This window comes from Poecile atricapillus, chromosome 6, assembly GCF_030490865.1.
Source record: "Poecile atricapillus isolate bPoeAtr1 chromosome 6, bPoeAtr1.hap1, whole genome shotgun sequence".
Taxonomy (NCBI): Eukaryota; Metazoa; Chordata; class Aves; order Passeriformes; family Paridae; genus Poecile; species Poecile atricapillus.
The window spans coordinates 26,043,250-26,060,122 of record NC_081254.1 but is presented as its reverse complement, the minus strand read 5'-3'; the positions used below and the strand labels follow the sequence as shown (position 1 = coordinate 26,060,122).

Below are 16,873 nucleotides of genomic sequence, written 5' to 3'. Positions count from 1 at the left end.
TCCAACCAGTTCAGCTTTGTATTCAGTGCAAATTGAATCTCAAGGATAATTTTTGATTACTCTGTGCATACCTGTAAGTTTCAAAATATCTCTGGCGTTCTCCCTGTGTGTGCTTGCCAGCGAGAGCACTGCAGTGCAGCTCTGTGTGCAGCTTTGGTGCTGGTTTATCCTGCAGTGCTTTGCCCACGAAAGCCCAAGCGAAAGTGTGTCCAAGTTTAAATGCAGACATGCACCACAGACTGACCCGTGTGCGAGGCTCTCGCTGGGAGCACCTTCAAGGTGTAGGGCAAAATTCTCTTCTCAGGTTCCCAGAGTAGCTCCTGACTCAGTCTCCCAAGTCCCCTGCATTGACACAAGCAGGCATTGTATGGTGTGAGAGTGTCCTGAAAGGAGTAATTTGTTACTGACTGAGGAATGGACCGTAATGGCAAAGCCCCAAAAAGAGCACAAGACCTTTTCTTGAACCGCTTGCTCTGTGTCTGAGAGAAACATGAAGGATTTGTATCACTTGGGCAATGTGCTTGTAGCCTCTTTCTCCTAATTGTCCCTGAGCTAATGATCTAAGACTGCTTTGTGGATATGAGGACAGAATTTTGCCTGCAGGATGCACAATTACCACACGATTACCAACTGTACCTCTTCTATAAATCAGTTGTATTTGGAATAACTGCCAGGCCAGCTTCTGAGCTTACCAGAGGACAGAGCTCCAGCAAACACAGTCCCACATGGCACAGAGCTGTTGCAGTTTTAAAATCAGTCTGATTTTTTTCTTTAACAGGGGAGCCCAGTGTAACTCCGTCAAGCCTGGAGTGACACTCTGAATCTGCATCTGCCTCATGTGAGTTAAAATCCTGGCAGCAGCATTTTGCATAAGCTGGAGCCTCTGTAGAGAGCTTTTTTTTTTTCTTTTTCTTTTTTTTTTTTTTTTCCTTTTCAGGAAGGCTATAAAATTGTAACTGTATGTGTCTTGGCAGCAAAGGTAAACACAACCACACAAATGCATGAGAATTGCATACCTTACTGCACAACCCCTGCTCATTCCAGACCAGCTTCCCCCCTCAGCACGTCCTGTGTCAGTCAGGGATGCCCGCACTCATCACAGACCTGAAGGCTTGCAGTGTTCACTCCGGTACTGCTTTTTACCTTTTAATGGTGTATTGTTAAGCCAAGTAATGGTATTAAGAGGAAGCTGGAATGCTGTCAACTGGCTTCTGTTTTTTTTAAAACCTTTAGTTGTTTTCTTTCCACCTCAGTTGCATAACCCATGAGCACCGGGTGCTGATTGCCCTGTGCTGCTGAAGCATTTGCCTGTGTTGGAACAGGACTATTAAAATAACAATTCCTCTGGAGCTGGAGACTTGGCTTAGTGGCAAAGACATGGCCATCAAGCAGTAAGAAAAGGAAATCAGAATAAGTTGTAGCACATGCTTTGGTTTTACTGTCATCCCATGTGTGCTGGGCAAGGATGGTGTGAAAATGTGTCTGTGGCTCTGCCTCCTCCCCCTCACAGAGCTGGGAAGGCTCAATGAGTGTGCCCTTCTCAGCTGAGTGAAAGAGCTGGGCATGGGAGAGTGCATGGCAAATAACTGAATTCATGACTTGTCCATGGCACACAAACTGTCTCCATCAGAGGTACCAGGATTCAGCAACCAGGTCTGAGGGAGGGAATATTGTAGCAAAGTTTAAAATCGTGTTTTCATCATGCAGCTGCAGAAAAAAGTATTGATCTTCCTCTCTACTCTATTTCCTCATGGCTGCCTGAAGACATGAGAGAACAACCAGCCCTGAGTACAATACTGAAATAATGGAGTAACACCTGTAATTGGGGCATCTTCCCCAAATGTGCTGCCAGAGTTGCAGAGATGTCAGCCTGTCCATTCTTGATCTGAGGAGGTGGATGGTTTGTTTGCCCAGAGGAAGCTCCAGTTACTCAAATAGGCTTATGAGAAATGTCAGAGGGTTGTGGCTCGTTCCAGCTGATGCAGCCAGTGCTGTGGTTGTGGGTGCTGTCAGGGTGGGCTCAGGGAGCTCTGTCTCTTCCCAGCTGGGTGTCTAATTAAAGGAAAGTTTATCTGGAACAGTAAGTATGCTGGTAACTAGAGAACATTTATTGTCCCTTTCACAAGTCCAGTTCCCTGTGTCTCTGTTTAGTTCATGTGTGAAAGAGAAGGCTCTCATTTTCCAGATATTGTGGAGTAGTAGAAAAACAGAGATGGGATCTGAGGCATGAATGTGCTAGTAGTTTAGTTTTATTCAAAGAGATGCCAAGGAAGCAAAATCTAGGGCTTGAGAGGTAAGGGGAATAACTGTCCCCCCAAAAGAAACATTTAGATTAATCCTAATTAATGTACTGCCTCAGCAGAGACTCGGGATGATGAAGGCTGAGGTTGATACCTCTTCTTCAGCCTTTTTCCTAATGGTGCTTCAGTTTGTTTCCTTAGAGAGTTAAAAGGAGGTCTATGGTGATTTTCTAAGACAGAGAGGTAAATATAGAAAGAAAGAAAGAAAGAAAGAAAGAAAGAAAGAAAGAAAGAAAGAAAGAGAGAGAGAGAGAGAAAGAGAGAAAGAGAGAGAGAGAGAGAGAGAAAGAGAGAAAGAAAGAGAGAAAGAAAGAGAGAAAGAAAGAGAGAAAGAAAGAAAGAAAGAGAAAGAAAGAAAGAAAGGAAAGAAAGAGAGGGTATTGTGTAAACAGCAGACCTTGTGTCCCACACAGCTGTTCCCTGGTGGAACGTTAAAAAGATACGCAGATTGCTCATCAGAAAGCTCTACAATTTCCCTGGAAAAGCTCTGGAAAGGAGCTCTTGATGAACCACTTGCTTGCCCAGAGGAGATGCCAGTGTGCTCCTGCCCAGGTTCCTGTCAGGGCAGCATCACCATGGTTGGTGAGTTCAGAAAGACCAGGGTTTCCTTGGAGAAATGTTCTGTTTGGAAATTATGTATTATGGACTAAGTTGGTAGCATGGTCATTTCCCAGGAGGCTAAAAAGGAGGAGTGCAGCAGCTTCATGGATAGTGCAGGGGATTGGAATCTGTTTCACTTAACGGGGAGCTTTGCAGAGCTTTCACATCCTGAGAATATGTGCAGGTGTATTTATAAGAGTTTTCCCTGGGAAGTGCCTTTACTGTCCTGAATCAGAGGAATTCCTTGTTCCAGGTGATGCTCTGGTGTCACTATCACAATTTTGTTCATCACCTAACTGCCTATTGCTCCCTCCAACTCTAGCTCACTCCCCAGAATTGCCTTGTCACTGCTTTCTTCATTAGCTGTACTTTTTTTGATTGCTTATTCCTATCTATAGCTCAATTAATCCTTCCTTTCCTAAAGGATAGAAAAGACTACGTGCATTGTATTTTGAATTATGTTGTTGATGTTTGCCATTGGTATAATATTGCTTGGAGATTTTGATAACTGCTTTATTGATTATAGTTATCTGTTTAAGACCATTACAGGTTTGCTTATTTCATTGTTAATGCTGTTATTTTAATGGTGAAAATTAACTCTTGGGATTCTGGTGCTTTTTAGGTTATTAAGAGAAACCTCTGTCATGGTTACTGTGATCTCAGTCTTCTGACAGCTTTCTTTCACCTAAAGTCCTTGCCTTTTTACTTTTTAATTTTTTTTAATTTTTTTTTAGTTTTTTTTTTCTCCTCTCAGATTTAATTTCTGTATCCCACAGTGTAGATATATGCTGGTGATGACTGGGCAGTATAGACAATGTGTATTAATATATGTCATGAGGCCCACAGATGTGTTAAATGTCTGTCAGGAAAAGCAGTTTGTTCTCTCATGAGTTTACGTGTAACTTGCATGTTTTCAGCTAAATTTGAAATATTCAAGTGATGGAGGCAGTTGAACCCATTGAACCCATGGTAACCCTCATTGCAGTCAAGGGCTGTATTTATTTATCTTAGGACTAGTTTAAGACATTATTAGCAACATTATGGTATCCCACTCCTAAGGGGAAGGGAGCTCCCAGGATTTGTAGGTGCTCATTGTTGAAAGGAACAACAAAAGTCAGTGTCCACAGAAGCTTACAAAGTTTTATTAGTAAATTACACTTGGCATGAAAATTGTTAATCCCTGACCTTCTAGTGTAAGCACACAGCAGTGGGGTTTGGTAAAGGGGTAGGGTAAAAGGGAAGAGAGATTAATTAAAGAGGGGAAGAGAGAGAGAAAGGAAGAAAGTGAGAAAAAGAGATCACCAGTCCTGGCAGCAGCACTGATGGGGTGTCCAGTCCTGGGGCACACACAGGGCACGCCTGGGCTTTGTTAGGGTATCTTTTTATAGATTAGTTTTCCCCACCTTGAAAACAGGGCTCTTGCTTTCTATGGAAATTAGTTACCATGTGCACCCCATTCTTCCAGACCTTTCTGAAAATGTGTTGGAGGCTCTTGGGTGAACTCATCTCCTCCACACAGTCCATGCCCAGTTCTCGACCTCATTCCTGCACTTGAGCTGTGCTTATCTCTGGGAGCCCAAACAAGGACGTTTGCCCCAGAAAAGTGCTGCCCTTATCTCTACATAGCCCCTTCTCCAGCCACATCCTGTTCTTTCTCACAACATGTTATTGCCAACAATCCCTGCCTGTTATTACCAACAATCCTTGGTCAGCTTCAGGACTATCCAGCTGTCCCGGTGTTTGAAACATGCACATTAGCACCTTATCTTCTGGGCTTCTGCAGACATGCGGTGAGCATAAACACACTGCCAGAGAAACCCTGTGATTTCCATCTGTCCTGATTGCCTTTTAGATGTAATTTAATGATCTGATTAAACAGTAACATTTTCAGTACATGGGAAGGTCATTTGCAGGAAGAAGAGAGGCCACATGGTAGGAATGACTTACTTGAACAAGTTCATTTCTTTTGCATGGAGCTGTGTGTGTCCCAGATGAGCAGCTCCTCTGACATGTGAGAGCAGTGAGCTTGCATTAGAAAGTAGCATTTTGATGCACAAGGGTAATAATGAACAGATTTTTTGCCGTACCATATGGTGTTATTAACAAACAAATCATATGTTAACTTGACAGCTCTACCTTCACGCTAACTTAGGCTGCAGCAAACATTAATTCCCCTGAGATGAAATCTGGAGCAATACTAAGCTTCAGGATTGTATCCAGAGCAGTCACAGTAGCACAGAAGTGATGAATTTCAGGCTTTCTAACCTCCAATACACGTGCTCCTGCAATTTATTGGTTTCTTTCTCGGCTTTGCAAAAACACAGCAAACCAAAGCCCTGTTGGAGCGGATGGAACAGGGAGTGTTCATGCATCTGCCTAACAGGGCTGCAGGGAGGGGAGCTGCTGTTTGAAATACATTTTTCCTGATGCAGAGAGCTATGATAAACTGATGGATATTTCATCTGGTGCACTCTGCTGCTGAAATTCAAACTGCAGCTCTGCTTCACTGCAGCCCTTGGGGAGGAGTTAATTCCACCACAGGGCTGGGGGACCCAAGGCATCAAAGGAGGGAATGGTATGTGGAGGAGGGAGGAGGGAGAATGGGTACATTACTTTTAATTGCCTTCTTGTTTAACCCCCTAGCTGTTTTCAAGTTTTCTAACTGAAATCTCATCTTGGTACAGTGTATAAATCCCCTGAATACGAATCTCTTGGATTTGACCTGACCGTAGAAAGATTAGTTTCCATTGGATACCCTCATGAGCTGCTCAATTTTGTGTATGATCCTGCATTCCCTACCAGGTAAATGACTGACAGATACCCAACCCGCCTGCTCGAGGCCTGGAGTACTTGTTCTGTGAAGTTCACAGGCGACATGTGAGGCCAGGTTTTCAGTTGTGGATTGAAGCCTATGGCTGACCACAGATCATGGGGAAGGGAGAAGATAAATCCAGTATGTGGGGGGCCTTTGCACACATGAACCCTTGCCAGCAAAGAGGGAGTATGTAAGAAAAGAATCCTACTGAAAACATGGTCCAAAAATAGCCCTTCAAAGCAAAGACAGCAGAGACACAATTGGATTGGGAGTGAAATCAGAATCAGAGAGAAGAAGCCATTACTGTCCAAGGCTGCTTGGGATGTCTCAGAACATCTTCTTTAATGATTTTAATTAGTAGTGTCATAGTGTGTAAGACATCCTGAAAATTAAGCTGACAGTAAACAAGAATATAAATGGGACCAATCTAGCTCTCCTGTCAAGATGAATCAAATATCGAAAGCATTTGATTTAGTAACTTTTTTTAATTTTATAACTTTGCACTAAGTTAATGGTGTAAAATTACTAAATTCCTATGTTTTGTCTTTTGGTGGGAGAGGTAAAAAGGGCACTGTTTATTTTGAACAAAACTTTTGATCTAACTCTGCACCTCCAAGTTCTTTCTACTTGTGCCTTTGCTGGATTTTGCTTCTTTGACTCCTTTGGAGTTTCTTTGCAAAAGACTGGACCAGAGGATCTGTTGGTTTGACCCAGTTTCAGTCTGGCAGCCTCCTTCCTTCCCTCCTCTCAGCTTGTTTTACACCGAGGGTTGCTGCTGGCTGCACCCTTGCCTATAACAAGGCATAGCCCCTCACAAACCTGTGATGAGAACTCTGTTAAATCCACTACATTCATCCCAGGGAGGGGACAGAAGGGGTATCTCTGTGGGAAGGCTGCATTCTCCAAATGCTAGCTGCTGGATAAATGAGACAGAGTTTTGCCAGAGTCAGAACTGGGCATGTCCAAAATGTGCCATGGTTATGTGCCCCATCTGGCTTTGTCTGTGACAGAGCCATGCAAAAGCAGAGAGAAATTCCTTTATCACACCTTACTGTTCCCTTCACCCTGACAGTGGTGTCAGGTTTGTGACCATGTGGAAGAGGCCCACAGCTCCCCTGGTAGATGCACAGTTGAGCCTCGGGTTAAATGCTTCAGGTGTCTCTCCTGCCTCGTGATGCTGGGCTCTGGTTGCTCACCTGCTGCCAGCTAAAAGGGACAGTAGGGACCCCATCTGCCTCACAACAGCAGCCCTGTTCTGATGTCCCATGCCACGTGAGCAAAGCTGTTCTAGAGCTGTTCTAGCTGCTGTTAAAATGGTCACCCCTTAATGCACTTGTCTTTTCATACCCTAAATTGCTTTCTTAACAGAGGCCTGGTGTTTGACACCCACTATGGAAACCTGCTGAAAGTTGATGCCTATGGGAACCTCCTAGTATGTGCACATGGCTTTAATTTCCTCAGAGGGTGAGTGCAGACTCTTGGCTGTTCTTTTTTACTTAATAAGGTCTGTTGTGTCAATGATCCTTAGGGCATACATTGTATATGGAGTCGCAGAGACTCTCCTAACAGCAGATGCTGTGTTGGTGTTCCTACAGCTCCAGGATTGGCTGTGGATGAATTGAGAGTCTCAGGTACAGCAACAGCCCGGATGTTTACAAAGGAAAGGGCTGTGCCAGCCACATCTGTAGCATGCTGGGAATAGAGGAACATGTGCTCTGGGGCAGAGTTGATGGAATCATCCAGGGGCTGTTCACCTGTCCTGGCATAGTTTAATGTCAGCAGCTTGTCAGTCAAGACAAAGCCATTGCATGAGGACCTGTGCCCCATGAGGCTGTCAGCTCCACAGCCATTGCTAAGAAAGTTTGAGGGCCTCAGCTGGTTTGGGGTAGGAATAATCTTGCTCTGCCCCTTGGTGTTTCTGACCTTTGAGGGTGTTAGAACTGAGCATCGCACACCATTTCCTGGCTGCTTGTGTTTCTTGTCCCAGAGAAGGTGCTTTAGGAAGCAGAGAGGACTGCAGTGCCATGTTCCTGATAGATCCCAGCAAATCCCCCCTCCCACATTCCTGCTGCAAGGGCATATGAATTGAAGGCAAGGCACGCTCAGGGGCCCCAGGGTGACAAACTTTGTCTTTGCAGGCCTCTAAGTCCTTGCATCGGGACTCCAAAATTTAGGAAAAAAGCCCTTATATGTGCACTCAAGTTCCTCTTTGAGCCCAAAATGATCTTTAGTAGCTCATTAAGGAGAAATTAAGGAGAAATTAAGGAGACCGTAATAATGATATGAGTTCAGTCATTGCCACCCTGCTGATGAATTGCAGAGGGCCCCAAGCCAGCCTCCTGCAGCAGAGCCCTGCACACCCCTGGCTGAGAGCTGCTGGGAGAGCAGAGAGCAACACTTGGAAAGTGGGGGAGAGTTTAAGATAAGCAAATAATGAAAGTGCAGATGATTTAAAGCATCCTCCTAGCTGGCAGCATGGGGCTTAAGGTCGAGCTGTGGACTCTGGACCACTCTGTCCCTGTGTGGGCTCTGCTCAGTTTGCTGACTCAGCGATGAGGGCTTTGTCCTGGCTCTGCTGGAGTCAGCGTGGCCCAGGGAACACCCCTGGATGCACTTTTGCTCTTGTGCCAACAGTGCATGTGGGGAAGCTGGGTGTTGATTAAAGCACAGTAGAGTTTGGTTAGTGGAACCTGCTACAACTCCATTTCACAGGTCAGCACATTTTATCTTCATTATGTTTTATGGTTTCACTCTACTTCACTTTATTCGTTCTCAGGCCTGAAACACGGGAGCAATATCCAAATAAATTTATCCAGAGGGATGACACAGATAGGTTTTACATTTTGAACACGTTATTCAATCTACCAGGTGAGTCTAATGTGAGCCAACACAGGCTTCTTTCTGTGCCTTTTAAGCCGGTGAAGCATTGCTGATGTTGTACACTGCTTTTCTGTTTGAGGTTTTTTTACATGAATTTTCTTCCTTTGGGCACAAGGTCTAAAGTTAGCTGGCTGTATGATGTTATCCTTGTCTTATGATCTCACTGTTTCCTTGCAGAGACCTACCTGTTGGCTTGCCTGGTGGATTTCTTTACTAACTGTGACCGGTACACGAGGTTTGTATTCCCCTCCGCTTTGAGATGATGATGGAACAGTACAATTATTATTTCATACAAGAGCAATAGAGCACAGATGAAACTGCTCTTATTATCAGTGGAGGCCCCTCAAGTGGTTTTGGTGGGCCTCCTATAATTTTGTGGCGCTGAGTTGATCTGTGTGTACAGCAGAGGCTGGTTATGAAGGTTTCCTTCACAGGGTACAGCAGTACCAACATCCTGACTACAGTGATATTTGAGGCAGCTTCCAGGACCACACACTTTTTACAGGGTGATTACAAGCACCATTCAGTTCATTTTGAACCTGTGTCCATTGGAGCCATGTCTGAACTGGTAACTGAAAGATTTCCCCAGCCAGTTTACCAAGTGCTTTGTGTAGTAATAGAGGACATTGCACACTTAGAGGTGAAGTGCTCAGTGTGGTATAAAAGGCTGTTTGTGCAGCATGAGCACTTACCTTGCTGCCAAAAACATATAAGCATAAAAATAAACTGTGGTTTGAACTGGCAAATGTGAATGCTGCTGTGCTGCTCATCACCTCATGTGATGGGTCATCTTTGCATATATGTGAGTTGAAGGCAAAGGTTTAATGTGATTTCACCTGGGAGCAGAGGAACTGTTTATGCTGGCAATCCATCAGGTGAAGTACCTTTTCTCAGGAGAGGCACGATGATTGCTGTCATAATAAATACAGCTCTGTGTAATTCTTCTTGATTTCTTCTGATGCAAGCTGTCATGCTGTCTCAAAGATATCTCCAGAGTGTCTTGTAATTTCTAATGTTAATTCTAAGTGTTCAACATAGAAGCAGTTCTCTTCTCAGCAACATTACATTTAGTTGATTTCCATGATACTCCCTTTAGTGCTGGAAAGAGGGAGAAAGAGCACAACTCTGTTTCTTCCCTCAATACCATTTGTCTTCTGTTAAATGCTGCAAACAGCATTTTTGTAGTTTTCTGCAGCCTCTTTACCTCCTTGTAATGTGGGTGAGAAGTAAGAGTTACAGTCACAGAAAGCTGTAGTACTGCTGTGGGGGCACAGACATTCCTGGGTAACACACAGATCCTGTCAAAATGCAGTTGTAGCCTTCTTTCAAGTCTGAGCTGCAGTTAAATAGTAGATAAGAAACCATGATGGTAAGATGAAAACACAAGCTGCAAACAGCATTTTGAGCTGTCTTGCTCCTTGGTGTGTTTCTTACCTGCTGTGACTGGCTGCTAAAATCTCTCTTCTGTCTCCTCACAGCTGTGAAACAGGGTTTAAGGATGGAGACCTCTTCATGTCCTTCAGGAGTATGTTCCAGGATGTCAGAGATGCTGTTGACTGGGTTCATTACAAGGTGACTGCAAGAACTCCATGGGATGTGTGTGGTTGTAACTGGGTTGGAGGGGCTGGTTTGTAACTCCTGAGTTCAGATGTGCTTTGCCTGCTCTGGGCAAGGGCCCTGCTTTGCCGCCTAGTGAGCAAATAATAGATTGCAGTTGTATAGGAGCAAGTCAAGATCTCAACTGCCCTCCTAGTATGGGAACATATCTGGCTTGGCTTCCTATTCCTTTTTATTGTGCCCAGATTTCATTTTTGTACTGTAATTCATGGGTTTTAGAGCATGATGCCACAAGGGTATTTGCACTTCAAGTCCACAACTTGTACATTGTCCTAATTATTAAAGCAGTATTCTACTGCAGATTGTTTACATTGACACTAAACAATGTTATCTAAAAAGTATTGGCATTGAAGAGAGAAATAGATCAGCTGTTCTCTAATTAGAGAGAAGCATTTAATCTTCTGCACATTATTGTGCACAAATTTAGAATATAATTTTGTGAGCATTAATGTATGGTTAAAGACCTGATTTGCTTGTTCTCCCTCATTCAGTCAGTCTGTTGGGTGGGATGGAGAACCATCACAGGAGAACTCTGCTCACAACTGTACTTGTGGTGGTCCTTTTACCCATGCAGAAGTCAGGAATCTATTTTTCTTTCCTTATGCAGTGTTGTGTGATACATGTTGGAGTTGGCCTTTGACTAAAGCATTATGGTCAGTGTTGGAGACAGGTCGTTAACTGTCTTGTTTGGTATGGCAAATCTATTTTTTGTTTGTTTCTATTGTATTCCCTTCTGAAAGGGTTAAAATGCTGTTGAAGTGGATTATTTACCATGGTGAGGGAATCGATGGATCACAGAGTTTGTGATGGTCCCTGCTACTCAAAGCCTCTCATCTCTAGAGTCACTGGTTCAGATTCGCCCTGGTTTGTACTTTCACAGCATTTTAAAGTGTGAAAGTTGGCATTACTTTGTTGTCTCTTACATCATAAGTTTCCATGACCTCACTGGGTTCTGTTGTTTCTATTTCAGGGATCACTCAAGGAAAAGACCCTTGAGAACCTGGAAAAGTATGTGGTGAAAGATGTAAGTGTGAAGTTACTTTACCTGTGCTATGTGACATTTGGTACTGACTGAGCAGGCAAGAAATAAACATGCTGATTTGCTGTACTAAATCACAAAACAGATAAGGCTGTGATTTCTATTGTAATAACCAAAGACAAAGTAGAAAGTTCAGATGCAGCCTTTATTCTGAGCCAGTGATCCACATGATTTTGTATTGATGTGCACAGTTTTATATGTAAAATATAAAGCTAGAGGAAATGTTATCAAGGTGAACACACTGGCAAAGCTCATGTTTCCTTCAGTGATGAAAGCAACTGTGTTCTCTTCCCATATTTTTCTGCCCAAGCAAACTTCTCTTTAAAAAGCAACAGTTGAGCATTGTTTCAGCCACGTGACAAAAAAGTTACACTTAGCCATGAGGGACTGAGGGAAAGATCCTGAAAGACTCACCAGTGTCTAGCCTCTTGATAACCCCAAAATGTGTATTTAGCACATCTAACATGTGTTCAGCAAGCTCCAGTGGTTCCCTTACTCCTGGCACCTCTGCAGTGTGCAAGGCCCCTCTGGACCACTTATGAAGTAAGTATTTTTTAGTTTAGATGAGCTCTGTGGTAAATTATCACTTTAAAGCAGTTAATCTTGTTTCTAGTTACACGCCTACAGAATTCTTAGGTAACTGTTCAGTGAGGTAATCAGCTATTTTGGCAATGGACTGAGATTTCAGATTCAATAAAAATAGCCCCAGGAATAAATTCTCCCTAATTTGAGGTTGGAATTATAATGCATTCCAACTTGTGGCTCGTGAGCTCAGATTTCACCTGCCTCTGGGCCCATTTCGGGAACGGACTTGGAGCTGGAGCAGATCGGTGGGAGCAGCACAGGGTGCCTGGCACTGTGGTTGGCAAAGGCACTGCAGCCCTGCTGAGCCCTTCCCCCTCGCCTTCCTCCCCTGGGCTGTGCTCTGGAGGGGTTACCTGGATGGACCAGCAGCTTTCCTGGCTCTGGCCAGTGCACAACACGTGAGTTTGCTTGCTCGATGGTTTGATTTGCCTTTTATTTTTTTGTCTGGTGGGATCATAGTTGAGTGTTTTTCCCATGAGGAATGTCTGCAACTTTTGTGTGTAACTTGGATGTTCCCCTTGGCTTCCAGGGGAAGCTGCCACTGCTGCTCAGCCGCATGAATGAAGTGGGGAAGGTGTTTCTTGTCACAAACAGCGATTATAAATACACAGACGTAAGTGCTACTTGAATTGTTGGGTTGGTATATCATGGAATAAGCAGAAGCCAGCCAGTCATTTGGATGGGTTTTGATGGGACATCTTCTGGTGGAGAATCGTGTATTTTCTAATCTAGGATGGGTTACTGGTGGATGCAGATGAAGCCTTGAGTCACCTTTTGTCATCCTGGTTCTGGCACTGAGCTAGTACAGGCCTGGCTTAAGTCCCCCTGCTTCACTCAGTTCCTCCAGCAATTAAAAGGCTGTAAGGGAAAGTTATACTCCATTTTGGATTTTAGCATCCTTTAAGATGCAGACTTTCTGTTTCAAGTGAGACAGATAGTCTGAATACAGACAGGTCACCAAACCAAGGTCCTGGAGAGGTCTGAGCAGAAAGGGCTGTCTGCTAAGCTGAGAAATAAACACAATTACTTCCAACTCCAGGTGAATGTCAGGATGTTGCAGCACTGCTAATCTACAGATTTATATGCCATTTTAAAGCATTGCAAGATATACCTGAAGCAGTGTGCAGTTTTCTGAGGCGACTGTGTTATTTGATTATAAAAACTACCGGTTTGATTTCTATCATTGTCCTGTTTTATTCATTTTGTCTCCAAACCTTATGCTGACTTCTGTGTAAATTCTAAAAATAAAGTTCTGTAGTCTGAAAAGATAAAATCAGAAAAGTATGTTTTTATAAACTACACAAATGCATGTTTAAAAGCACATATTTGAATACTTTCTTTCTCTCTTTTAGAAAATTATGACTTACTTGTTTGACTTTCCACATGGACCAAAGGTATGTGAATTCTAGACTGAAGCTGCAGTAGACACTGATGTGCCTAATTATCTGTGTAGCTGGAAAGCATTTTAATCCTGCTTCATCGGCTGCATGGGATTAGTTGCTTTAATCTGGTTAAAATACACTTGCTGTTTTGTGTCCTGTTTGAATGGGATCAAAGCAAATACAATATAACAAAGAGAAAAGGGGCATCATCTGGTCTCAATTGATAATCTGTGTTAATCATAACATTATTTCAGTGATAAAACATTTCAGTTGTGGCATTTTGTAGCCAGATTTCTTAGAAATAATGCACAATGGCTTAGATGTTGTTAAAAAAAGCCATGATGGAAAGGAAATAGTTTTATAAAACAGCAGAAATGTTTATGGCTGATTGTGCCTTAATTATCGTAACTCAAAAAGTTTTAGTTGTGCTTTTTTTTTTGTTTTGTTTTTTGTTTTTCTGAGGTCAAAATTCAGCCCTGCAACTTCTGGAGAAAGGTTTAAGATACAAATTTATGCTGCTCTTTCAGTCTCCCAGTGAGAGGCTATCTCATGTTCAAAAGATGTGTTCTTACACTGCTTTAAAAGCAGAAGGCAGCCAAGAGGGAAATTTTGAGAGTAGATACTCACCACAACCGATAGCTAAGGAAGCCCCTTGCTGTGTTTTTGATCTCACAAAGTGTGGAAACACAGAGCAGAAAGGGCTCAGTATCCTCTGGGCAGGGCTGTGATTCAGAGCCATGCTCTGTGGAATAGAGTCCAGGCATTTTCCCACTCTTGGCAAAAGTACCAGCATGGCCTTGTAAGCTGAAGCTGTGGAGCTGCTGTGTCTGGGTGTGTGCGTGATGTCACCTTCAGGAGCAGTGGCAGAGTGTCATTTACCACATCTTTTTACGTGTCAGCTGTGCCCTGACAGGGATGTTCAGTGCTCTTCTGTCTCACACCATGTCCTCAGCCCCCATTTCTAAGGCTGGGATGGGATGGGTGGCAAAAGGGGAATGCTTTAGGAGATGATGCTGGCAACCCAGCATTGTCCCACAGGAGGCATGAGGTAAAGGATTTTGATGGTCCAGCAGTGTCACAAGGTTGTGGCCATGGACAGTGACACTCCAATCAAACTTCCTGTGGTCTTTTTGTGTCATGCCTGATTCTGGGGTTTGTTTTTACCTTTGTAGCCTGGGAGTGCCCATCGGCCATGGCAGTCCTACTTTGACCTGATCCTGGTGGATGCACGAAAACCCCTCTTCTTTGGGGAAGGCACTGTATTGCGGCAGGTGGACACGGTGAGTGGTCAGGGGAGGGTACCTCCATGGCTGGAAGGGCTCCTGCACCTCCTGTATGGCATCTCTCAGTGACAGTGGGCAATGCAGTGTTTGGACAGTACCTACCCTAGAGACTGGGCTGGAGTCTCCTCTTAGTGATTCCTGAGCAACCCCATCACCTCAAGGCTTTGCTGGCTTCCCTGATACTGCAGATGACAGTAGGAAACCCACCTCTGGGCTGCTTGGGAGTGAGACAGACAGACAAAGAGTGATGTGTCAATTGCATCAATATGGAAAAGATCCAGACCATCAGCTGTTCAGCACTAACACAACACCTCCTTCCACAGGTGACCGGCAAGCTGAAGATTGGTACTTACACTGGCCCGCTGCAGCACGGCATTGTGTACTCGGGAGGTGAGGAAGGAGCCCTTCTTGTTGTGTGGAGTGGCTCTGATGTGGCCTTCAGCCACTCCAGCTGTGAGAGGACTTGTGCCAGGCATGGTTGTGCTTCCCAAAGCACATTGCTTTGTGCCCTCTGGACGCTGCACCAGAAACTCTCCATGATCAGAGCTGCACAGTGCAGGGAAGAGATGGGCCCATTCCTCCTCAAATGTCCTTTTCTTCCTTGCCAGGGAGGGTCTGGGAAATGTCTGCAGGGCTTCTGGTGGAGGGATGGCTGCACTGGCCCAGTGCAGTGTCCCCAGCTGTACTTAAAGGTGCTGCCACCAGCGTGAACACACTTGGAGGGTTCTACCAAGCCAGAGAAGGGCCGTGGGTGGATACAGAGCTATCTGTGACACCCAGGGCTCCACTACTCTCACATGGGGGGGTGCATGGCCTCTGTTGCTGCCATTCATGTTGGGGTGTGCATAGGCAAAGCTGCTCCTGGGGGAGCTCCCAGGCAGGTGAGCAGCGTCCAGGGCAGCCATGGTCAAGCAGGGGAGGTTCCTGGGAGGAAAATGCACCTGTTTAGGCTCACTGTTCTGAGCCATGCCATTCTTCTCTCAGGCTCTTCGGACACAGTCTGTGACCTGCTGGGGGCCAAAGGGAAGGATATCTTGTACATCGGAGACCATATCTTTGGAGACATCCTCAAATCCAAGAAACGCCAGGGCTGGCGGACCTTCCTGGTGATCCCTGAGCTGGCGCAGGAGCTGCACGTCTGGACAGACAAAAGCGGTCAGGAGCCGGGCAAGCCCCTGGCCAGGCTTTGCTCTTGCTTGTCAGATGCTGCACCCCTGAGATCGCCAGGGCTTAGGGGTGCAGGGGAGAGATCACCCTGGCTTGCCACTTCTCCTTTTGGCCCTTTTCACTGGGTCTGGATGCTGGTGGCAGGAGCTGGGGTGCCTCTCTGTGGGCTGGCCTTGGGGTCCCAGGCCTTTCCTGTGCTCTTTCCCAGGCTATGGATTGTAATCAGCCAAGTGCTGCCTTGGCCATGGGAGAAGCTGCAGCTGGGTGGGGTTGAGTTGTTCCTCAATAACCCCAGAACCTCCTCCCTTCTCTGCATATATGGAGCCATGGCTTCTATGCTAAAAAATATCTGATAAGACCTGGGTTATTCTCCCTGTAATGCCTGAGCCATGACTGCTCTCCCATCTGCAGGGAGTCCCTATTCACCAGCTGCTTCCTCCTCGTTCCTCCCACTCCCTCTGCTGCTCTGCCGCCAAAGTGCTGTGTGTTTTCCATCCTCCAGCGCTCCTGCTTTTCTCCCAGGTTTGCCCTTTGGTGTGTAGATAGGGCTGGGGGTTATGCAAGTTGCCCCATGGCTGGTTGGAAAGCTTTGGTGAGAGCTGCAAAGGTTCAGCCTCCAAAACAAAAGGGCCAACCAGAAACCAAGCCCAAAGTTCTGCCCATGACACAGAATGTGATTGACCCCTCTTCCTGCCCAGAGGCTGTGAGATGCCTCCAGTGTCCCTGCTCCAGTGTCCCTTTGCCACCATGCGAGGGGAGTGGGCAGGGAAGTGGGTTCACTTCCAGCACTTTTCATTTCAACAGGTTAAACTTACCCTTTTCCCCTTTCTTTTCTGGATTTTCCAGCCCTTTTTGAAGAGCTGCAGAGTCTGGACATTTTCTTGGCCGAGCTGTACAAGTGAGTGTTCAAACAGTGACAACTTTCATGCTGCCTCTCCCAGCTAACGAGAGGCAGTGACAAAACCTCGGGGTTGGGTTAGTGGCTCTGCTGCCGGAGCCTTGACTCGGGCCTCGGCTCTGCCCACGAGACCAACCTTCCCCTCCAGACCAGCCTCCCTCCCCTGAGCCCCATCCCACAGCATCTGGTTCTGAAAGACTTTTCACACCATGTATTTACCTTCTCGCCTGTAACTAGGCATCTGGACAGTAGCAGCAATGAACGCCCCGACATCAGCTCCATCCAGAGACGCATTAAGGTACCAATC

At 45.3% G+C, this 16,873-nt stretch overlaps 1 protein-coding gene across 9 annotated transcripts in view; it reads left to right on the top strand.

Moving 5' to 3' along the window:
• The window catches only part of NT5C2 (5'-nucleotidase, cytosolic II), a 63,994-nt gene that overhangs the window by 44,481 nt on the left and 2,640 nt on the right, over positions 1 to 16,873 (top strand). For 7 of the 9 annotated variants that reach the window (XM_058840674.1, XM_058840672.1, XM_058840670.1 and 4 more), the window contains 13 exons: positions 5,585 to 5,702; positions 7,084 to 7,179; positions 8,492 to 8,583; positions 8,773 to 8,830; positions 10,074 to 10,167; positions 11,183 to 11,236; positions 12,366 to 12,449; positions 13,189 to 13,230; positions 14,391 to 14,498; positions 14,825 to 14,891; positions 15,486 to 15,656; positions 16,515 to 16,566; positions 16,804 to 16,864. In XM_058840674.1, coding sequence (XP_058696657.1) covers positions 5,585 to 5,702; positions 7,084 to 7,179; positions 8,492 to 8,583; positions 8,773 to 8,830; positions 10,074 to 10,167; positions 11,183 to 11,236; positions 12,366 to 12,449; positions 13,189 to 13,230; positions 14,391 to 14,498; positions 14,825 to 14,891; positions 15,486 to 15,656; positions 16,515 to 16,566; positions 16,804 to 16,864 — 1,097 coding nt within the window. Of the gene's footprint in view, positions 1 to 778; positions 839 to 5,584; positions 5,703 to 7,083; positions 7,180 to 8,491; positions 8,584 to 8,772; positions 8,831 to 10,073; positions 10,168 to 11,182; positions 11,237 to 12,101; positions 12,235 to 12,365; positions 12,450 to 13,188; positions 13,231 to 14,390; positions 14,499 to 14,824; positions 14,892 to 15,485; positions 15,657 to 16,514; positions 16,567 to 16,803; positions 16,865 to 16,873 lie in introns of those variants that run through there. The other 2 variants (XM_058840678.1, XM_058840679.1) reach the window with 2 other exon arrangements.